The following is a 25106-nucleotide window of genomic DNA, read 5'->3' on the forward strand; positions in this document are numbered from 1 at the left end:
TGTGAAACTAGAAATCAATAAGAGAAAAACTGGAAAGTTCATGAATAATGGAAATTAAACAATCTCCTGAACAACCAATGGATTAAAGAAGAAATTAACAAGGAAATAAATAAAGTATCTTGAGAGAAACAAAAATGGAGATACAACATACCAAAACTTATGGGATGCAGCAAAAGCAGTTCTAAGAGGGAACTTCATAGCAATAAATGCCCACATTAGAAGCAAGAAAGATAAAAAAAACCCTAACTCTATGCCTTAAGGAACTAGAAAATGGTGGTCAAACTGAGCCCAAAGTTAGCAGAAGAAAGGAAAAACTAAAGATTAGAACAGAAATAAAATAGAGAACAGGAAAATAGGAAAGATTAACCAAACTAAGAGTTGGTTCTTTGAAAAGATACAGAATTGACAAACTTTTAGCTAGACTAACCAAGGAAAAAAGAGAGGACCCAAATTAACAAAATTATAAATGAAAAAGGAAACATTACAACTGATACCACAGAAATACAAAGGGTCATAAAAGGCTACTATCAGCAAATATACACCAACAAACTGGACAACCTAGAGAAAATGGAGAAATTCTCAGAAACATACAAACCACCAAGACTAAAACAAGAAGAAATAGAAAGTCTGAATCAACTAATTACTAGTAAGGAGATTTAATTGGTAATCAAAAATCTCCCAGTGAAGGAAAGCCAAGGACCAGATGGCTTCACTGGTGAATTTTAAAGAATTAACACCAATCCTTTTCAACTCTTCCAAAAATATCAAAGTGGAGGGAACACTCCCAGTCTTATTTTGTGAGGCCAGCATTACCCTGACACCAAAGCCCGAAAGGACACTGCTAGAAAACAACTACAGACCAACATGCCTGATGAATATAGATGCAGAAATTCTTCATACTAGAAAACTGAATCCAGCAGCACATTAAAAGAATCATTTACTGTGATCAAGTGGGATTTAGAGCTGGCATGCAAGGATGGTTCAACATACACAAATTAATGTGATATATCAAATTAACAGAATGAAAGAAAAAAATCATATGATCATCTTAATAGATGCAGAAAAAGCTTTTGACAAAATTCAACACCCATCTGATAAAAACTCAACAAATTAGCTATAGAAGGAATGTACCTCAACATGATAAAAGCCATATATGATAAGCCCATGGCTCACATCATACTCAACGGTGAAAGACTGAAAGCTTTTCCTCTAAGATCAGGAACAAGACAAGGGTGCTCACTCTCACCACTCCTAGTCAACATAGTTCTGGAAGTCCTGGCCAGAGCAATCAGGCAAGAAAGATAAATAAAAGGCATCCGAATTGGAAAGGAAGAAGTAAAATTACCTCTATTTGCAGGTGACATATTTTTATACATGGAAAATCCTAAAGACTCCACCAAAAGACTGTTGGAGCTAATTGCCAAATTCAGTGAAGTTGCAGGATACAATTTTAACATAGAAAAATCAGTAGTGTTTCTATACAGTAGCAATAAATTATCTGAAAAAAAAAAGATCTCTTTTACAACAACAGCATCAAAAACAATAAAATATTTAGGGATGAACTTAGCCAAGGAGGTGAAAGATCTCTACACTGAAAATTACAAGACACTGGTGAAAGAAATTGAAGAAGACACAAATGAAAGGTATCCCATGTTCATGATTAGAAGAATTAATATTGTTAAAATGTCAATACTACCAAAAGCGATTTATAGATTCAATGCCATCCCTATCAAGATTCCAACGAAATTTTTTACAGAAGTAGAAAATAAATCCTAAAATTTATATGGAACCACAGAAGACCCTAAATAGCCAAATCAATTCTGAGAAAGAAGAACAAAGCAGGAGGATATTCACATGTGAAAGAATGAAACTAGACCCCAAACTTCCACTACTCACAAAAATTAACTTGCAGTGGATTAAAGACTTAAATGTAAAACCTGAAACCGTGAAACTCCTAGAAGAAAACATAGGAAAAAAAGCTCCTTGACATAGGTCTTGGCAATGATTTTCTGGATATGATCCCTAAAGCACAAGCAACCAAATCAAAAACAAGTGGGACTACATTAAACTAAAAAGCTCCTGCAAGCAAAAGAAGCAAACAACAAAGTGAAAACCTATGGAATGGGAAAAAAATTTCCAAGCCATATCTGAGTAGGGGTTAATATCCAAAATATATAAAGAACTCATACAACTCAATAGCAAAATAAAAACTCCAAATAATTCAATTTTAAAATGGGAAAAAGGCCTGAATAGACATTTTTCTAAACAGGATAAATGAAAGGCCAACAGGTACACGAAACTAGGCTAAACATCACTAGTCATTAGAGAAATGCAAATCAAAACCACAATGACATATCATTTCATGCCTTTTAGAATGGTCATCATCAAAAAGACAAAACAAATAAATAAACAAAAAGAGACAGCCACATGTAAAAGAATGAAATTAGAACACTCCCTAACACCATATACAAAAATAAACTCAAAATGGATTAAAGACCTAAATGTAAGCCCAGACACTGTCAAACTCTTAGAGGAAAACATAGGCAGAACACTCTATGACATAAATCACAGCAAGATCCTATTTGACCCACCTCCTAGAGTAATGGAAATAAAAACAAAAATAAACAAATGGGACCTAAGGAAACTTAAAAGCTTTTGCACAGCAAAGGAAACCATAAACAAGACGAAAAGAAAACCCTCAGAATGGAAGAAAATATATGCAAATGAAGCAACTGACAAAGGATTAATCTCCAAAATTTACCAGCAGCTTATGCAGCTCAATATGAAAAAAACAAACAACCCAATCCAAAAATGGGCAGAAGACCTAAATAGACATTTCTCCAAAGAAGATATACAGATTGCCAACAAACACATGAAAGAATGCTCAACATCATTAATCATTAGAGAAATACAAATCAAAACTACAGTGAGATATCATCTCACACCAGTCAGAATGGCCATCATCAAAAAATCTACAAACAATAAATGCTGGAGAGAGTGTGGAGAAAAGGGAACCCTCTTGCACTGTTTGTGGGAATGTAAATTGATACAACCACTATGGAGAACAGTATGGAGGTTCCTTAAAAAACTAAAAATAGAACTACCATGTGACCCAGCCATCCCACTACTGGGCATATACCCTGAGAAAACCATAATTCAAAAAGAGTCATGTACCACAGTGTTCACTGCAGCTCTATTTACAATAGCCAGGACATGGAAGCAACCTAAGTGTCCATCATCAGATGAATGGATAAAGAAGATGTGGCACATATATACAATGGAACATTACTCAGCCATAAAAAGAAACAAAATTGAGTTATTTGTAGTGAGGTGGATGGACCTAGAGTCTGTCATACAGAGTGAAGTAAGTCAGAAAGAGAAAAACAAATACCGTATGCTAACACATATATATGGAATCTAAAAAAAAAAAAAATGTCATGAAGAACCTAGGGGCAAGACGGGAATAAAGACACAGACCTACTAGAGAATGGACTTGAGGATACGGGGAGGGGGAAGGGTAAGCTGGGACAAAGTGAGAGAGTGGCATGGACATATATATACTACCAAACGTAAAATAGCTAGCTAGTGGGAAGCAGCCGCATAGCACAGGGAGGTCAGCTCGGTGCTTTGTGAGCACCTAGAGGGGTGGGATAGGAGGGTGGGAGGGAGGGAGATGCAAGAGGGAAGAGATGTGGGGACATATGTATATGTGTAACTGATTCACTTTGTTATAAAGCAGAAACTAACATACCATTGTAAAGCAATTATACTCCAATAAAGATGTTAAAAAAAAAAAAGAGATAAATGCTGGTAAGGATGTGGAGAAAAGGGAACCCTGGTGCACTGTTGGCAGGATTATAAACTGGTACAGGCACTATAGAAAACAGTATGGAGGTTCCTCAAAAAGTTAAAAGTGCAAAAGTTAAAAATTTTGCACTACCATATGATCCAGAAGTTCCCCTTCTGAGAATGTATCGAAAGGAAACAAAAACACTAACTTGAAACGATATCTGCACCCCCGTGTTCATAGCAGCATTATTTACAATAGTCAAGACATGGAAACAGCCTCAATGTCCATTCATCTGTGAATATATATATATATACACAAAGAACTTGTGATACACACACACACACACACCCCCACACACATACAACAGAATATTATTCAGCCACCAAAAAATGAGAAAATCCTGCCATTTGCGACAACATGGATGGACGTGGAAGGCATTATGCTAAATGATATAAGTCAGGTAGAGAACGACGAACACTGTATGATCTCACTTATATGTGGAATCTAATTCTTTTTAAAAACTCATAGAAAAAGGAATCAGATTTGTAGTTACCAGAGACAGGGAGTGGCAAGAGGGAGAATTAGAGGAAGGGAGTTAAAAGGTACAAACTTCCAGTTATAAATAGGTATAAGGAATATAATGTACAACATGATAACTATAGTTAATACTGCTCTATGATATATATGAAAGTTGTTAAGAGAGTAGATCCCAAGAGTCCTTATCACAAGGAAAAATTTTTTTCTTTTTGTTACATTTATATGAGATAATGGATGCTAACTGAAGGTAGTGCAGTAATCATTTCACAACACTTGTAAGTCAAGCCATTATGCTGTATACCTAAAACTTATACAGTGCTGTATGTCTATTATATCTCAATAAAACTGGGGGAAAATGATGTGCAGGACTGAATTACTGGTTTTATCTTTTAAATATCAACAGATATTTCCTAATAGCTCTGGTATGACAGTCCTGAGCAGCCTAAATGAAAGATACCATAAAACATGCAAGCAAAATACAAAGGGCCAACAACCACATGAAAAGAAGCTCCACATCATTAGTTGTTACCACAATAAGATAGCACTTCACACCCACTAGAATGGCTATAATTTTTTTTAATAGATCTTTATTGGAGTATAATTGCTTCACAATACTGTGTTAGTTTCTGTTGCACAACAAAGCGAATCAGCTATATGCATACACATGTCCCCGTGTCCCCTCCCTCGAGCCTCCCTCCCACCCTCCTTATCCCACCCCTCTAGGTCATCGCAAAGCACAGAGCTGATCTCCCTGTGCTATGCTGCTGCTTCCCACCAGCCAACTATTTCACATTTGGTAGTGTATATATGTCGATGTCACTCTCACTCTGCCCCAGCTTCGCCCTCCCACCCCATGTCCTCAAGTCCATTCTCTATGTCTACATCTTTATTCCTGCCCTGCAACTAGGTTCATCAGTACCATGGTTTTGTTTTTGTTTTTGTTTTTAAGATTCCATAAGGAAGGAAGAACGTACAATGGAGAAACGACAGCCTTTTCAATAAGTGGTGCTGGGAAAACTGGACAGCTACATGTAAAAGAATGAAATTAGAACACTTCCTAACACCATACACAAAAATAAACTCCAAATGTATTAAAGACCTAAATGTAAGACCAGACACTATAAAACTCTTAGAGGAAAACATAGGAAAACACTTTTTGACATAAACCACAGCTATAATTTTTTAAAACCTGAAAATAACAAGTGTTGGTTAAGGGTGAGGAGAAACTGGAACCCTTGAACATTGCTGATGGGATTTTTAAAATGGCTCAGCTGCTATAGAAAACAGTTTGGCAGTTCCTCAAGTCAAACAGAATTACCATATGATCCAGCACTTCTACTCCAAGGTATATACTCCAAAGAATTAAAAACAAGTACTCAAACAAATACTTGTACAAAAATGTTCAAAGCAGCAGTAGTCCAATAGTAAAAAGCTGGAAACAACCCAAACGTCCATAAACGGATGAATAGATGAAATGTGGTTTATCCATATAATAATATTATTCAATCATTATAGACATGATACAACATGGATGAATGTCAAAAACATGCTGAGTGAAAGTGGACAGACACAGAAGCTTACATAACATATGATTCCATTTATCTCCATATGAAATATCCAGAACAGGTAAATTCATAGAGACAGGAAGCATACTGGTGGTTGCCAGGGTCTGAGGGAGGAAATGAATGGGGAGTGTCTGCTTAATGGGTACCAGGTTTCCTTTTAGGGTGATGAAAATGTTTTGGAACTAGAGAGAGGTGTTAGTTGCAAAGCTGTGAATGTACTAAATGGTACTATATTTTTCATGTTAAAATGGTTGATTTTATGTTATGAACTTCAATAAAAATTAAAAAAAAATAAATGCAAGCTGTAATTTTTCTACCATCATATAATACTCCATGAAACCTGAAGGGAGAAAATGTTCACAGTGTAAGGAAAGATGACAAGAGTTATGACTTTCTGGAATACTACATCTTTACATATCTGGTATTCCATATCCCCAGAAGAAAGGTCATTTTACTCTCCTCTTTGGGAAAGCAGTGAAAGCAACATATTGTATATGAGTGGCATAACTGCTCTAGAAAGACCACTCCCAGCCCCTTTGGCTATTTTCACCGTCCTGTGGTCACAAAGATCTTCCATGCTCTGTGTTCTTACCTAACAGCATTTTCTCTTGTAAATGGCCTTTCCTCCTTAAGTCTCCTTTTCCTAATACGCAACCTATTCTCCCTCTGCCTTCTGTTTTCCATATCCTTCTCCTATAACAAGAGGTAAAGGGAAACCTCAGGTTTCCGGACTGCAGTATTTTGTTGACGGCAACTCCATTCTTCCAGTTGCTCAGACCAAAAACCTTGACTTTCCTCTGTTCACTCTCACAATGGACCCATCAGCAACTTCTATGTCTCTACCTTCAAAACACACCCAGAATCGGACCACTTCCTACTGTGTCCACCGCTACCAACCTGGTCTAAGCCTCCATCTTTCTCACTTACATTACTGCAGCAGCATCTCATCTGGTCCCCCTGCTTTAGCCCTTGCCTATGTAAGGGTCATTGTCAACACGGCAGCTGGACTCATCCTTTGAAAACATAACATTGATCATGCCACTCATCTGTTCAATGTCCTCTAGTGGTTTTTCATCTTCCTCAGAGTATAAACCAAGTCCTTGCAGGGATGTCTAGGGCTCTACTCAGTGAGCCCTCCCCTCCTCTCCTAACCTCTCTGACCTTGTTCTGCTAGGACCCTCCCCCTTGTTCATGCCACTCCAGCCACAGAAGCCTAGCTGTCCCTCAAACATGCCAGTTAAGCTCTCTCTTGCTGTTCTCTCTGCTTGGAGCACTCTGCCTTCAGACGGGTTCACACTCTGTCCCTCTTTGCAGGTTGTTAAACAAATGTCACCTTCTCAGTTACATTATGTAAAATTTCAGCCCATCTCCCCAGCACTCCCTGTCCCCCTTCCCAAATTTATTTTTCTTCTGAGAAATCCAGGATCTAAGAAGGAAAAATAGAGCACTAGCAAGGTGAAATAGTGGCTTCTGGGAGAGACATAATCATGGTCATTAATCCAGGGTCACAAAAGCGAGTGCCTCTACAGGCCAGGCAGGTGCCTGATGTGAATGAGTGCAGGCCAGGTATGGGACAGTAGGGAGTGGTGGTGACCGGGGAAAATTGACCATATTGAGCTCCATCTGAAAGCTTTAAAATTCAAATTAAAAAAAAAATCTGTGCAGTCCATACAAAAAGAGCCTGTGGGTATTTTTAGGCCTATAGGCTGCTAGTCTACAAATGCTGCTAGATAAATGCTGTGATAAAATCAGCTAGATTACTGATGTTTCAAAGTCGCCCAAGTATTCCAGTACTTTGATCTCAACAACAGAAGTATTCTCTTATGTTTCTGGAAAAGAGGAGTTAGGCAGGGAAATAAATGCTTTCTTCCCTGTCATAGTTTTTATAACCACTAGCATTAGATGTGTGGGAGTTTCATAATACTTTTCCCATCATCTCTAGGCTCAAATTTTTAGTGGGATAGAGTGGAAAGTAGACCAGACAAAGGTTGGACAACCCAGTTCTGCCACTTACTTATGAGACTTTAGTTCTTAAGTAACTTCCATCGACCAATTTATGAATAAAGAAGATGCGGTACGTATATACAATGGAATATTACTCAGCCATATAAAAGAATATTACTCAGCCATAACGCCATTTGTAGCAACATGGATGGACCTAGAGATTATCTTACTAAGTGAGGTAAGGCAGACAGAGAAAGACAAATATCATATGATATGGCTTATATGTGGAATCTAAAAAAAAAATGATACAAATGAACTTATTTACAAAAGAGAAACAGACTCACAGACTTCAAAAATAAACTTATGGTTACCAGAGGGGGAAGGTGGCGGGGAGGGATAAATTAGGAGTTTGGGATTAGCAGATACAAACTACTATACATAAAACAGATAAACAACAAGGACCTACTGTACAGCACAGGAAACTCTGCTTAATATTCTATAATAACCTATAAGGGAAAAGAATCTGAAAAAGAATAGATATATGTATAACCGAATCACTTTGCTATACACCTGAAACTAACACAACATGTAAATCAACTATACCCTGATATAAAATAAAAATTAAGAAAATATTCTTGGAGCTCAGCTTGCTTAACAACAACACAGGAGTTAACACCTACCTCATAAGGCTGGGGTGAGGGTTAAACAAAATTATGGATGCATAAGTGCTGCCTGTATCAAAAAAAGCTATAGGAATTATATGTTACTATCTTACCAAAGAAAATTAGGCTACATTGGCCTATTTCTAAGCAATATGTACATACAATCTATTGACAAGCAATATCATTTTATCAACACAGATTAGTTTTCTAACAAGTCCACTATTACAGAGTACAAGGGAAATTATATTATAGTTGGTTACCCATATTTTCTTAATTTTCTTTATGGGATAGATGCTTAAAGTTTCCTACATGCCTTTTCTGATGAACTGGACAAGAATGTCCAGAGACCAGAAATGTTAAATTAGTGAGACAATCTACACTGTTTCATTGAATTTATTTTACTTCGTCAGTACATGAGAAGCCTCCTAAATGTATTCACAAAGCTCAATGACTAAAAACGTTTTTTAGAAGTGATATGACAATGCTTAAGGAAAAGGAAATAGCTTTCAAATTTCTATAATTATGCAGCCCAATTAAAATTATATAATAGCTGAAAGTTTCTGACACATAGGAAACAATAATGTTAACTTATATTTTAGTAAATATAACTATTTTTATACCATTATTATCATTATTCAACTTGAAGAAATACTTCATGAAGTAAAATAGCGAGAATCAAAAGATGCTGAAGGAAAAGACTGGCCACTGATGATGGACAGGCTATGTGCCTGCTGTGTACAGTCAAGCAGCTTGTGCACTGCTCATTCCAGGCTTTGGCAAATGGCATCACTGGTCATCACCATTCAGGTTCCCTCTGTGGCACCCCAAGTCACTCTGTGCTGGTACCCAACTATGGAATGCCCCCTAAACTTGCAGAGCAGGGACACAAAGAAAGCGGTACCACCACCTGGCAGGGAGGAGGGTATTTTAGAAAATTGTAGAGGCTTTTTTGGCGGTCACAATGATTGGCAAGGTCAGCATCATTTAGTGGGTGGGCGTCAAGGATGCCAGACATCAAAAAAATGCATAGGATGGTCCCACAAAATAAAGAATTATTTTGCATCCCACATAACTCTTAGATGTCCTATTAAATATTATCCATGTTGGTGAGAAGCCTATTTAGAATGATTTGAATCTAGAATCTACCTGTGTTTTACATTTAAACCTAAAGCATTTAGATATGATTTTAACATATTTTGAATTTTTCAGGCATACAACCACTGGGTAAATTGAAGGAAGTATCCTGCCAAGAGCTGTTTACCTGTTCAGAACATCACATCACTGCTGTCCAAAATGGCTAAGGTGTCCAAGATGCCTACATAGTAGCACACGTTCTTGCATCTGTTGAGTGATGCCCATGTCCCCCCAATACAATCACAGAGGAGCCAGCATCCCATGCCTTCATTCTGCCTCCTGGTGAATCATGCTTAAGAAAAACCTTTGGAAAGACTTAACTATTTTATAATGACTTACTTCTAAGTTTTCCTGTCATTACACTTAGAGCATCATTTTGACTTTTAAAGTTATGTGTAAGTAGACTGTGTTTTCTCTGAGTTGCATTTCAGGATGGTAGAGAGAACATTAAGATCTTTGTTACTGAATCTGAAGGGCACACTGAATATGAAAGGATTGACAACCACTGCTCAAGAACACACAAAATTGTCAGGTCTCTATGGAGGTCACGTATTTGTTGCCTATTAACCAGAACCGTCCTTGCTGAGGTGGGCTAACTTCTGATTGATCTACTTATGTTGATCGGTGTAGCCATCCTGTCTCTGGGAGGTGTGCTCTACTCTTGAATTGAGGATAGGGACAAGAAGAGTGAAGGAAGAGTGGGAGAGAAGGAAGAGGTCATCACTCCACTTCTAGGAAATATGATGGCGTGGAAAGAACAGTGGCCTGGAATTCTGGGGACCTAGATTCAGTTCCACAGAACTCTCTGTGTGTCCTTCGACATGCCACTTCAGTTCTATGAGTCTTAGACTTTTTACCTGAAAAATGGACCAGATCCCTTCCAGTCTAGGTCTCTCAAAAAAAGTCCCACTTGACACTATACATATACTTTCCCTGAAAGCACCAATCACCTGCATATACGAAGCGGAGCTATTTCTCCTGTATCTATTGAGAAACATTGTGGGAGAGGGGAAAAGAGCACTAAAATTTTTAATAAATTTTTACAGCGATAGATATTTTAAGCACATGATCATGTGATATTCATAAGAGGAATGAGGAAACTGAGGCTCAGAGACGTTAAGTAACCTGCACAAGGTCATGATGCCAGGACACAACAGAGCAGGAGTTTGTACCCAAGCCTGCCTGACTCCAAAGCTTGTTCCAAACCACCATGTTTTCCTGAAGAGAAGGGGATCTGAGAGGCCCAGAGAGACCCTCACTTCTTAACTAAAGAGGAAGAGTCTTGTGTGTATTGGTCAACTTCATTTGCTGAAACCACAGTATCATTATATGTAAGGTGATCACTTGTCCCTATTTGCCTGGTACAGTCCCACGGTATGCCTGTTTCCTAGCAGCATTATTACAGTGCCCCTTTCACTCTCAAAAGGTTTGCCTAATAGATTTTATGGTCACCTAATTACGTGTATCCTGGAAGCCAAAAAAAAAAAAAATCACTTGCTGTTGTGGGGATTAATGGTTTAGGTTAGAAATAAGCTTTCAAGTTCACTGTATTATGCATGTGCTATCGGTGCCCCAAATGTTTTCTATCCACATTAAGCAGCATGCAGACTTCCAACTGTAGTAAGATGGTATGCCATTAAACTCCTGTGTGATTCCTTTATCTTCCCTTTGCTGGGGATAAAGTCTAATCCTTCAAGTGAAGCTCATGTCTTATGGGTTTAAAGAAAAGATCCTGAGAATGACATGTACTTTTTCAGATGAGAGTTTTCACTTTCAGGCATAGACACTGCAAAATATCTCACACTAGAAATGTTCCTGATGCCTCTGAATATCCTTGGGAAGCTGCCTGCTCATTCTATTTAAAACCCATAAGAGTCATCCCAGTGACTGAGGAAAGTATAGACGAATGGAAACTTAGACACACACACTCACACACACTTCACAGCAAATCCTAATGTTCTTCCTAGACAGGAACATCAATCTCACTTCTCCTTGTGGTCTTCATCTACCAACCTCCTGGTCATGCCTCTAGAGTAGCTGAACATTTTGAAACCTTTGTCTTACCATTTTTTTTGATTTCAATATCTAGAATTCAAGAGAATTCAGTCAATCCTTGTCCTCATATTGCAGCAGTCAACTGCCCCTTCCAGACCACTGAAATGGCTCTCACCAAGATATCCAATGATCACCATGTTGCTAAAGACAATGTGTGTTCTCTTCTGTCCTCCTACAGACCACTCTACCTCTGTGACTTCACACTCTCTTGGTTTCCATCTCATGATTCTAAGCTACCTCTGTCTTTTCCACAGTCTTTTCACCTCTATTTGTGGTAGCCTCAGCTCTCTGCTCTTGTCACTCTGTACCCTCCCCCTTAGAGTCTCAACCATATGCATGGCTCCACCATGCTACTGCAGCATTACTCAACACAGCTCTGCAGGTCACTTGTGTCCTTGCCCATTGTTCCTTGAAATTAGTTTGGGAAACTGTGCACACTATCACCTTTTGGACATTACTATTAAGGTTAAGAGTACAAGCTCTCATCAAAAATTATGGCTATCACTGTGGAAAACGATACGGAGATTCCTCAAAAAACTAAAACTAGAACTACCATATGACCCAGCAATTCCACTCCTGGGTATATATCAGAAAAAAACCAAAAACACTAATTCAAAAAGATATATGCAGCCCAATGTTCACAGCAACATTATTTACAATTGCCGAGATACAGAAGCAACCTAAGTGTCTACTAACAGATGAATGGATAAAGAAGATGTTGTGTATATATACAGTGGAATACTACTTAGCCATAAAGAAGGAAATTTTGCCATTGCAGCAACATGGATGGACTTGGAGGGCATTATGCTAAGTGAAATAAGTCAGACAGAGAAAGACAAATACTGTATAATATCACTTATATGTGGAATCTAAAAAACACAACAAACTAGCGAATATAACAAAAAAGCAAACTCACAGAGAAAAAAACTATTGGTTACCAGTTGGGGGAGTGAAGAGGAAGGGGAAATACAGGAGTAGGGGATTGAAAGGTATAAACTATTAGGTATAAAATAAGCAACAAGGATATATTGTACAACACCAGGAATATAGCCAATATTTTATTTTTATATTTTCTTTTTAAAAAAATTTTCTTGAAATATAGTTGATTTACAATGTTGTGTTAGTCTCAGATGTACAGCAAAGTGATTCAGTTATATATATATATACACATATATATTCTTTTTAAAATTCTCTTCCATTATAGGTTATTACAAGATATTGAGTATAGTTTCCCGTACTATACAGTAGGTGTTTGTTGGTAATATATTTTATATATAGTGGTGTGTATATTTTAATCCTAAACTCCTAATTTATCACCCCCTTTCCCCACTGGTAACCATAAATTCGTTTTCTATATCTGTGAGTCTATTTCTGTTTTGTAAATAAGCTCATTTGTATCATTTTTTAGATTCCACATATAAGCGATATCATATGATATTTGTCTTTCTCTGTCTGGCTTACTTTACTCAGTATGATAATCTCTAGGTCCAGCCATGTTGCGGCAAATGGCATTATTTCATTCTTTTTTATGGCTGAGTAATGTTCCATTGTGTATATATACCACATCTTCTTTATCCATTCATCTGTCAATGGACACTTAGGTTGCTTCCATATCTTGGCTACTGTAAATAGTGCTGCAATGAACATTGGGGTGCACATATCTTTTCAAAAAATGGTTTTCTTCAGATATATTTTATAATAACTATAAATGGAGTATAACCTTTAAAAATTGTGAATCACTGTATTGTATACCTCTAACTTATATAATATTGTACAAAAACTATACTTCAAAAAAGTCATGGCTATCATCAAAAAGACAAGTGATTACATGTGCTGGTGAGGATGTAGGGAAAAGGGAACTTCTGTGCACTGCTGGTGCAGCCACTATGGAAAACAGTATGGAGGGTCCCCCCAAAATTAAAAATAGAACTACCATATGATCTAACAATCCCCACTTCTGAGTATATATCCAAAGGAAATGAAAATAGGATCTTGAAGAGATATCTGCACTCCCATGTTCATTGCAGCATTATTCACAATAGCCAAGATATGGAAACAACCTAAATGGCCATCAATGGATGAATGGATAAAGAAGATATAAGATGTGGTATATGTATACAATGGAATATTATTCAACCATAAGAAAGAAGAAAATCCTGCCATTTGTGACAACATGGATGGGCCTTGAGGGCATTATGTAGGTGAAATAAGTCAGAGAAAGACAAATTCTCCAAGGTATCACTTATATGTGGAATCTAAAATAAACAACAACAAAAAAACACAACAACAAAGAAAAGTCAAACTCATAGAAACAGAAAGTAGAAAAGTGGTCGCCATGGGCTAAGGGGTGGGAGAAACAGGGAAAGGGTGCAAACTTTCAGCTGTAAGATGAATAAGGTTTGATGTTCTAATGTAAAACATGGTCATTATAGTTGATAACACTGTTTTATACAACTGAAATTTGCAAGAGAGTAGAACTTAAATGTTCTCACCAAAAAAAAAAAAAACAAAAAACTGATAAATATGTGAGGTAATGAATGTGCTAATCAGTTAAGTACGGGGAATCTTTTCACAATGTACATCAAATTGCCACAATATATACTTTAAATATCTTTCAATTTTATTTGTCCATTATACCTCAATAAAGCTGAAATTAAAAAGAATACAAGCTCTTAAATTATCTTTCTGTGTCTGAATCCTGGCCTTGTATTGTCATGTGACCTTGAACAAGTTACTTAATCACTCTGTTCAGTGAAATCTATAAAATGGAAAAATTCAGGCCATACCGCGTGGGGATACTGTGCACAGAGGAGTCATGAATTAACGTGGGGGAAGTGGTTGGCTCACAGTAAACACTCAGTAACATTACTATTTACATATTAAAATGTCTGAGAGGTCCCAAAGAGAAGAAACCAGTTTTGCTTTATTTAACTCAATATTTCCCAAATTTATTTGACCAGATAAGTTTGAACATGACTTAGTTTAGTTTGAGAAACACATGTTACTGAATCTCTGACCCATCTCAACTCAAAACCGTCCAATGAGCTGCAGACTCACCACACACCTGGATGTAAGCTCGTATTCTACATCCAGTCTGTATCTCCCACCCCAGACTTTCCCTCCTCTACCAGTTACTATATAGTAAATGGCATCACCTTCTACCCACGCCAGCAATCTAAGGGTTGGCCGTGACTTCTCACTCACTGCTCACCCCATATCTGTCACCAGCTTCTACAAACTCTGCCACCATATTCACTTTCAAAGCGGTCCCTGCCTCTCCATCCCCCCCATGCTTACCACTTCTCAACTGCAGGACAGCAATGGCCTCCTCACTGGTTTCACTGACCTCAGTCTGGCTCCTTCTGAATTGTTGCCAGAACAATCATTTTTAAATGCCTAATTAGTCATATGAATCTGAGTCAGGCTGGGACCTGGGACCCTTTGCTGCAGTGCTTGCACCTGGACACACCTCTCCTCCAGCAACAAAATACAAAGAAACTGTATGGGACTAAAAATAACTGTGTGCATGTGCAGTTGGGGCAAATACTGGAGCCAAAAGATACAGAGATCAAAAAACCCAACTGCCACTTTTGAAGAGCCTGGAGCAAAAACAGGGTGTCAGGAGCAAAAGCAGGGTACTGAGAATACCTCCTGCACACAACACCACCAGAGGGGTGAGCAAAACACCTAAGCCACCCCTCTGGCTTGATCCCTGGACACACCCCTACCCTCACCCCATAGAAGGAACAAGCTTGCCCCCCTCAGGGAGCCAGCAAGCAAGGGAACCTGTTGTTTGTTCTCGCTCCCCCCTGCTGCAGCAGGGGCCCCAATAAAGCCTTGCCTGAATTTCTTGTCTTGCCTCTAGTCAATTTCTATTGACTAGGGAAGGCCATGAACCCTGGTCGGTAACAAATCCTCTTCTTAAAAGGTTTTTCATGGCTTTCAGGATAAAATTTAAACTCCAGTATAAAAAGCACACCTCTACCCCACACATTTCCACTGTTCCTATCTATTTAGAGGTGCCCCAATGTGTTACGCTGTATCATGCCTCTGTGCCTTTGCACAGACTGTTGCCTCTCCCTGGAATGTCCTTCTGCACTCAGATGGCTCCTACTCGTTCTCTAAGACCTCATCTGTCACCTCCTCTCGGAAGGCTCTCCTACATGCTTCTAGCATCTCCTAGATGCTTATCTCACAGTTTCCATGGTTGACTCATTCATTTCTCTCCCAGATGATTAGTCTCAGCCAATGATGGTAATTCCATTCTCTTGGCGGTCTCTGGTTTGGAAGTGGGTATGTGAGCCAACCCTGAAAATGAAAAATGAAGGGAAGAGTCGCCAGGGGGAGAGAGGTAGAGGGGGAAATTCTGACAAAGGTTTCTTGCTTCTAAGAACATACTGGACAGATACAGACTTTCTCTTGACATTGTATGTGAAAGAGACACCAGGAATTCTGGCAGCCATCCTATGATGCTGATGGCAAATGGTCTGAGGGGGAGTTCTGGCCAACTGAGAAGAGCAGTGCAGAGAGATAAAATGAACCTGGCTTCTCAATCCTGGAATCATCCCTGACTCTGGACTTGGTGTTGTCTTGGATAATAAATCACTTTATTATTTAAACCAGTGTTTGTTAGAGTTCCTTGCTGCTAATGTCATGCTAACTGATGCAGCTGTCACCATCTCATGGGTCTCTCTGTCATCACAATCAATCATCACACCAAAGTCAGGAACATGACAAAAAATCCTCACTGAACTTCAGGATCATCCTGGTGGACCTCAATAATGCAATATGATAAAGACAACAAATAAGAAGTGTAAATATTGGAAAGGAAGGCACAAAACTGTCACTATTTCCAGGTGATAGTATCATCTACAAGAAAAGGCAAAGATTCTAATAAGCTAGGGGAGTTCATCAGAAGTCGGTAAGGTGTTCAGATTCAAAGCAGGTGATTTACTACACACAAGCAAAGACCATAAAAAATATGATAATGGAAAATCCCATTCAAAATAGCTAAACACACAAATTAGAATAGCCACGTAATATCCAGGATATCCATAAGAAATATGCAAAACTTGCATGAGGACGACATTAAGACATAGCTGAATAACCTAAAAGAAAATCTGAAAAAAATGAAGGAATATAGCAGTGTTCCTGAATAGGAGAAGTCAGTTATTTTGAAGATCTAGATCTCCTCTAATTAAACTAAAATTCACTGCAATTTCAATACAAATCTCAACACATTTTCAGAAATGACAAATGGAGAAAGTGTACATGATTAATCAGGAAACTCTGGATAAAAAAAGATCCATGAGGGGGAACTTGACCTGTCTGATGTCAAAACTATACTATAGTTAATAATGGAGCAGGAATACTAAAATATGCAATTCAGAAATATACCTTTGAAAATAATGAAAGGTTATGATAAATAACTTTGAGAAAAATCACTAACCAATTGGGAGAGGGAAAAAGTATACCCCTTCTTCTTGTCAAACACACATAAAAATTCCAAAGAAGTTAACAGGTCAAATAAAAACAAATATTAGATCAAACCACATGAAATCACCATTTTTGTAGGTCAAAAGCAGTTGAGTATCAGCAATTTCACATAGTTCAAGCGAATGCATAAATTATGAGGATGAAAACACAGAAAACATGTTTGTAATCTTGGAATGAGGGAAACTGACATAAAATAATAAAACTTAGAACATAAAAACATTAAGTAGTCTGCACATGCAGAAGCTGTCTGTGCATATGAAAAGTGCCTGTGCTACAAAGTTAACATTAAAATAAGTTAAAAGCCAAGAACAAATTATGAGGAAAGAAGTTAATACTTGTAAAAGGCAAAGGATTAATATGCAGATTATAAAAGAATTCCCACAATCTATAAGGGAAGGACAAAAACAAAACAGAAATTCACAAAGTAAACCAGTAATTCCTAGGAGAAATGCACATGGACAATTATCCTTTGAAAAGATGCTCACCCTCACTAATAAAAAGGAACAGGCAAATTAAAACAATAAAATCTCATTTTTTTTTTTCAATCTTAGAAGTTGGTCACATCAGGGTTAGTGCTTATGTGGGGAAGCAGCCATTCTCGTACTCACCTTGTTAGTGAGTGTTAGTCTTTCAGAGGATAATTTATTTGCCCATTTCCATCAAAATTTAAAATGTGTATATCCTTCAACTTTTAAGAATCTGTCATAGAGAAATACTTGTATATGCACATTCATTGCAGCACTGTTACAGCTAATAAATAGGAAATATCAGTTTTCCAACAATAATTTGGTGATTAAATAAATTATGACATCTCTACACTAAATGATATTATTCGGCCAATTTTTAAAAGGATACAGATTAATATGTATTGATATGGAAAGTCCTTCAAGCCATATGATAAAGTGAAAAAAAAAGAATTGTAAAATAATACATATAGAACAATCCCATTTATGTAAAAATAAAATCCTATATCCATTCTACATGTCAATGTGCATAGACTGGCTATCAGCAGTATTAGGGTCAAGGAAAACATTCTATAAAATTGTACTTTAAAAATCTTTTATAATAAGAACACATCATCTATTTATCTATGTCATTATACAAATACAATTAATTTCATTTCAATTCACTCAGAAGTCAGTTCCACACATGTGCATGTGGTATGGCCAATTCCAGACATTTCCCCGGATTTTAAAAATTTTAATCATTTGGTGAAAACCACATATACATATATAACAGCAGCTCCTTTCCTGCTGTAGGCTCTGATTTTTTAAAATTCCTATTTCAATTCCTATTTTCCCCCAAGGACCACAAAATAACACACAAAATACATTTTCAATGAAAAGGAAATTAGCAGAACATCAGTTTGATCCCAGTTCTTTAACTGCTATTGTATTTCAGGACAGCTCTACTTTGAAGATAAAGGGGAGTTTTGCCTCATCCACGCAAGCACACATGAAGATCTTAAACTTTGAACAATGAAAGGAAGGAGGAGCATCTTTTGATCATCCAGTCTGTCCTCTCTATGATCTTCAGTCATTCCTGGGCCATCTGGATTGGACACCCCACTGCTGCCTCCTTCCTAACCGGGCTACTACTGGCATGTAATTTGTTAGCCTTTAGGACGGCTTCATACCATTTCACTTAATAGGAGGGCCAGGACCCCCCTTTCAAGCCCTCCCATTTTCCCTCAGCGCTCGCTTGCTCACTCTCTCCTTCCCGCCTGCCTCTCTGCTTTTCTTCCTCCCTCTCTTTCTCATCCTTATCACAAACCTCTGACACTGGGTTCGCCTAGGCTTCTCTCCCAGCCGCCGGCCCGCGGTGAGCCGGCAGCTGGAAAGCCCGCACTCTTCTCAGGCGCGGAGGAGAGCCCAGCGCAGGGCACGTACCCGTGTTTCTGGCTGTGATCTTGGGACTGTGTCTCAGCAGACGGACAAACACGTTGCTGCTGCAGTGGTTCACCAACTGCAGGCGGAGACCCCTCCGAGTCTGGATCTTGACCAAGCATTTTGCCATTACTGGTTCTTCAGTTCCCTCAGTCTCCTCCGCCCGTCATGGCCCAGGGCAGCTACCGGCAGCCATAGTGGCTTTGACCTTTCACTAACTGTCCACTCTGTTTTAAAGGACCGAGGCAGGGCGCACTGAATGAATCAAATGTCAGGCTCCTAATGCAGCCAACAGAAATAACTCAGGAGGGATCAGCATGGGGCCGGAGGAGGGAGGGGGCTGCTATTTTTAAACTCTCCACTCACTCCCCTAACAGACAATGAAATAATATGCATCATGCCTACCCCAGCCTGTCCTAAACCATCCAGGCCAGAGGACCCCAGCCAAATGCCCTACAGTGTCCTAAGAATTGAATGTCCCCCCAAAGATAAAAACGACAACTGGACAACTCTGCAATGGAGAACCCCCCCCTTGATTTCTTTTAAAAAAAATTTGAATCTTTATTACGTTCTAGAGCAGCGCTGTCCAATAAAAATACAACGCAAGCCACATTAAAGAAGAAAGCATATGAAAAGTAAAAGAAATAAATTAAAATTAATTTTAATAATGCTTAAAAAATTTTTTTAAATTTATTTATTAATTTATTTATTATTTTTGGCTGTATTGGGTCTGTTGCTGTGCGTGGGCTTTCTCTAGTTGCAGCGAGCGGGGGATACTCTTCGTTGCGGTGCACGGGCTTCTCACTGCGGTGGCTTCTCTTGTTGTGGAGCACGGGCCCTAGGTGCACGGGCTTCAGTAGTTGTGGCACGCAAGCTTCAGTAGTTGTGGCTCATGGGCTCTACAGCACAGGCTCAGTAGGTGCACGGGCTTCAGTAGTTGTGGCACGCAGGCTTCAGCAGTTGTGGCTCACGGGCTCTAGAGCACAGGCTCAGTAGTTGCGGCGCACGGGCTTAGCTGCTCCGCCGCATGTGGGATCTTCCTGGACCAGGGCTAGAACCTGTGTCCCCTGAATTGGCAGGTGGATTCTTAACCACAGTGCCACCAGGGAAGCCCCAATAATGCTCTTTATTTGAAGCCAAGATATCCAAAATAGTATCCTTCACTATATAACAATATCAAAATAATAAAATAGTTTAGATACTCTTTTGGTACTAAGTCTTTGAAATTGGTGTGCATTTGCACACTTACAGCATGTCTCCATTCAGACCAGCCGCATTGCCAGTGCTCAGCAGCCACAGGGTGCTGCCATGTTAGACAGCACAGCTCTGGACAAATTGCTGAGCTCCTCACATCATTATCTCTGTTCTCACAGGGATGCTAAAATTTTCTTCATTTTATAGAGCAGGAAACAACATCCTGGAGAAAGTAACTGCCCTGACCAAATTTATAGAGTTAGTAAGTGGCAAAGCCATGATTTGAACCTAAGCATCCAATTAACATCAGTTGACTAAGAGGACAGTCCCCCAGGAAGAGAGCTGTTACTGCCCCCACTGTGTTTTCAATGCAGGATCTAAATGTTACATTCTCTGTCTCAGGACTTTTGAAAGTCTTGCACTTGTACCTCTGAGGCATGAAATGTGCTTGCATCCCAGAGTAAGTGCTCAGGGAGCAAAATGTTTTCAGAATATTGAAAAATTCCTATATTTGAAAAAATTTCAACTGATTAACAACTGTGCCCCCACACACTATCCTTCAGTTCTATTTCTTGGCTGGTATAATTTTCCCACTCTCATTTTTAGAAGAAAAAAAATTTTCCTCCCACTATTTAATTATGCATGCATGCATTTTTCTACTTTAAATAGCTACTGAGGGCAAAAGATAATTTTCTAATAAAAATATTCTTTTTATTCCCTCTCCTGACAAAACAAACCATTATATGCAGGGCAGTCAGCTGAAATTCTGCATTGTTATACTTCACTGTGGGAATATAAATTGATTTAGCATTTCTGGAAAGAAGTTTAGAAAAATATATTGAGTTTTATAGGAGTGATATTTGTTGACTCAGAAATTCTACTTTTAGGAATTTAGCCTGAGGAAATAATGAGAAACGTTGACAAAAATTTTTGGACAAAGATTTTCATCAGAGTATCATTTATTATAGCAAAAAGAAAAAAATAAATCTAAATTTCCAGTGGGAAAATGACTAAATACATGTGATGGAATATTGTACATCCATTAAAATGTATGTTTAGGAGTTTAATGATGTGAGGGAAAGCTTGCAATGTATTGATTAGTGGAAAAAGCAGTTTATATAATAAGCAGTATGACCTCAACTATGTAAAAAATGTACATTATGGACCAGATTATAAATCTTGAAAGGGGAGAAGGGTGGTAGCCCGTTGTGCACTGTGGGCTGAGGTCGCCGCTAGAGACCTCCCAGGGGGCTCCCTCACCCTGCCCACGGGTTGTCAGTTCCAGGTATAGTAGGGCAGTTCCTACTCTCAGGGCCATTAGTCAATTTCCAAACCCGACACTTGAAAGTTAAATACCCTTAAAAATTCACAAAATCTTCATGCCTTTGCAACTCCCCTTGTGATATAATTCTGAGCAGAATCCCCATATATAAAACAGACTGCACAGAGTGGGGCCCTGGGGTAGTACCTGCTAGGTCTTGCCTCACTAGCCACCAACAGTGGTTCTTGAAGAACTACTGAAAATCTTTAGGATACTGGAAAACAGATCAGAAAATCCCCATCCCAGATGAATCAATGCTGTGCAGTAACACAGATAAAAGATTTCAAAGATTAATGTGGGCTCATTTGCATAGCAGTAGACCAGGGCTCAGATATTGAGAAAATCTCCCTTTGCCTGTTTGGAGGGAATACAGATGAATCTGTGTGTTTATCGTTATAAATTATAAAAACAACATGATGTGAACCTGACAGCCCACTCTAAACAAACAGCCCTTCCAAAAAAACGAAACAAAACAAAAACAGACAACAAAAAAAACCCAAGAAAGCAAATTAAAAACCTGAAACAAAACCACCACCATACTTTATTTCTGTTCTTTTCCACCAGGAGAGTTATTCTCCATTAATTCTCAAGCTTCAAATCTCACTATAGTTTTGAAGTGTCTCCTTCTTTCCTTTTATTAACTACAACTAGTCATAATATTTTGCACTTCGTGCATGTAAAATTTTTCCCTTTTTTTAGCTTGTTCCCACTCTTTGTGCTACTTTTAGAGATCTTAAGAAGATTCTTTCACCCTCTTTCTTCTGGGGACCTTCAGCTTTTATTTAGAGAGAGGGAACCTAGAAGGACCAGCATCCCATATTGTCCCAGCTATTTCTCTCTACCTTGCTCTACTTTACCCAAAGGTGTGGCTACATTTCAAGAGGAAGAAGCAAAGGAAGGCAGGGATGCGGAGCCAACCCAAGGATTCTGGGAGGAACTGCACAGGAGGCTTGTTTTCATTTGAGGCACTGTGCTCACAGACTGATATCAACAGCACAACATTTGGGTGCCCTTGAATATCTTTCCTGTTTAGATTTGTCTGTTTGTTTGAAGAATCAGGAATACATGTCTGGGCGTGACAAGAGGCTAAAGAAAGCAGCGGATATGTGTGAAGAGGGGAATCGATTTTCCACAGTGAGATGCCAGAAACACTGATAAATCAGGCAGAAGCCACAGCAGAGGAAGAGAGTTCAATGGTAAGAGCAGTTCACGAGCCTGGATTGCATGTCTACTTTTGTGACAAACTTCCTGACACAGATTTGAGGCAAGGGAGCAAGCTTGTCTCTGCTTTGTGGGTGACTGGGAGCTACTGGACGACTTGGAACCCTGGTGCATTTGAAAATGGAGACAGTACTTCTCCCGTGGATGTTAGGGCAAGGAAATGAGATCATGTATATCAACTGCCTTGTGTAGTGCTGGTTCCTGGTTGGTGAATCAGAACTTACTAAGGAGTTACAGAAAGCAAGGTTTAAAGCACAAGCTCTGGGTTCTAATACCGGCTGTACCATTCATCTCTGACCTCAGTTTCCATGCCTATAAAATGAGCACAGGACCTACCTCCCAGGGCTGTTGTGAGGATTAATAGGTAATCCACGTGGCATGCTCAGATCAGTGCCCGGCACAGGTCACTCAAGAAAAATTAGTGATTTTTTTTTTTAACACATGCTCATTCCTTTCTCTCCTTTACTCAAGGGGAAGACAGGATTTTAAATCATCTGGATTTTCTTCCTTCTATCAACCATCTGTCTCTAACATTTCTAGTTACTTCTCCCCAAATAGTAGGGAAGCAGCATTGCAGGTTGTTAAGTTTACCTGACCAGCCCTGTAACCTTGGGAAAGCTACATAAGCTTGTTGAACTGTAGTTTTCTGCCTGTAGAATAGTACTGATGTTGGCACTTATGTAACTGAGTGCCTGATATGTAGCAGGCACAATAAATATCATGTACCTTAGTAGCTGTTTTGAAAACTCACAGATTTCACAGGTGTAGTGGATTTGGCCATCAGTTAAAAGAGTTATGGAGATTCACTGAAATTTTAGCTAACTGCTAACTCCAATTAGAAAGATAATAAAAAGCTATTACATACGTTAAATGTTCTTTGTAATAAATTTAGACATTAAGTACCAATTATTAAGAGTCCTGGGCACTATCACAGATTATATTTATCATATAATAAAATATAATAATGATATAAAACATTTTAATGCTATATTTGTGATACAATGGGTATATTCTTGGGTGTATAATAAGAGAAATGGAAGCAGTTCCCAGCACCACTAAGTGACAGGGCTGTTTGGTCAGGTAGTCAATCATCTGCATAATTCAATTTCCTCCTTCGTAAAGTGAGGCAACATTATCTGTTCTATCCATGTCAAGGAAATGGTCATGAGGCTCAAATTATGATAACTCACGTGAAGAAAGCTCTGAAAATGTATAAGGTGCTTTGGCATATCAAATGCTCTCCTTTTATTATCCCCCTTATTAGATGAAGCATTCACTGAGTGCTTCCTGCCTGTAAAATGAGAGCACTGCTCGGCGGGGCCAGGCATCACCATGCAGTGGTGGGAAAGAGGCCAATAAACCCCTCTGGAGAATTACAGTTGCAGACAGAATAGAATAGAAATTCAACAGCACAGCTGGGCTCTCCTCAGCATCATTGTGGGGAAGGAGAATGCTCTTCACAGGAACTTCATGGCTGTAGAGGATTCTAGCATAAGGGCTCATGCATCTGTTGCCCTGACCATCCCATACACTGACAACAACTGTGGTATCTCTAGACAGGCAGCTTATGCGCACCGAGACAGACAATGAGAGAGAGTCAGAGACACAGAGAGAGACAGAGAGGTGGGAAGGCAGGCAGAGTGTCACAGGGCCCTCTCTCCATCTGCTCGGGCCACTGGTGATGATTTCTAGATGGGCAGAAAATACAGACAGAATGCTCCATCAGACACTGCCCTGCTCTCCCTTCCTGCCTCCCTGTGTCCTGTCCCTCACTTTCCCCCCCAACCTTTCAGTGTCAATATCTTTGAAACAGAAACTTAGGTGGTTGTCATTATTATTATTATTATTTAAAAAAAGCACTATCTGCACAGTGTAGGAAAGTGGAGAACTACCAGAAGTTTGGGAATGGGTGGAGATCCCAACCGTCCCTCAAAAGCGACAGCCCAGAGAAAACTGCTGCTGAAATTTGCTCTATTTCCTACCAGACCTGCAGGAGCTTTAAGTTCAAAAGGGTTGCAAATATAGTTAAAATATTTGCAAGTTGGTGAGGTCTAGAGAAGCCATAACTGAGTATGAAATTTTAACCTCAAAGCCTAAAATACCGATGTGTTGTGCTGTATATCATTCTGTGTGATATTTTGAGCTAAAAATTTTAAAACTGAATTTTTTCTTCAGGGTCTGACTTTCTGAGTGCTATTTACCAAGATCTGAGCAAGCCTCAGTTTGCCTGCTCTCCACCTCCTTCCTTCTCTGACAGAGTGTCCATGAAAGGCTGCTTTAGAAGATGCTCCAAAAGGACAG

At 38.9% G+C, this 25106-nt stretch overlaps 2 protein-coding genes across 16 annotated transcripts in view; one reads left to right on the forward strand and one right to left on the reverse strand.

The window, feature by feature from the left end:
* LOC309664455 (uncharacterized protein) overlaps positions 1-16195 on the forward strand; it is a 71674-nt gene extending 55479 nt beyond the window's left edge. For 7 of the 12 annotated variants that reach the window (XR_014265753.1, XR_014265754.1, XR_014265755.1 and 4 more), the window contains 2 exons: positions 7835-7966; positions 9708-16195. Coding sequence is in view for 2 of the 12 variants with exons in the window: in XM_082469915.1 (XP_082326041.1) it covers positions 9708-9731 (24 nt within the window). In the remaining 10 variants the exon portion in view is untranslated. The other 5 variants (XR_014265758.1, XR_014265762.1, XM_082469916.1 and 2 more) reach the window with 3 other exon arrangements.
* The window catches only part of FRMD3 (FERM domain containing 3), a 321116-nt gene that overhangs the window by 18471 nt on the left and 277539 nt on the right, over positions 1-25106 (reverse strand). Inside the window, exon 1 of one of the 4 annotated variants that reach the window (XM_082469726.1) lies at positions 19073-19339. The exons of the other annotated variants lie outside the window; for them this stretch is intronic. Within the exon in view, the coding sequence (XP_082325852.1) occupies positions 19073-19199 (127 nt within the window). The 5' untranslated portion in view covers positions 19200-19339. Of the gene's footprint in view, positions 1-19072; positions 19340-25106 lie in introns of those variants that run through there. 4 annotated transcript variants of the gene reach the window in all.

Source organism: Balaenoptera physalus (genome assembly GCF_965194825.1).
Source record: "Balaenoptera physalus genome assembly, chromosome: 7".
Taxonomy (NCBI): domain Eukaryota; kingdom Metazoa; phylum Chordata; class Mammalia; order Artiodactyla; family Balaenopteridae; genus Balaenoptera; species Balaenoptera physalus.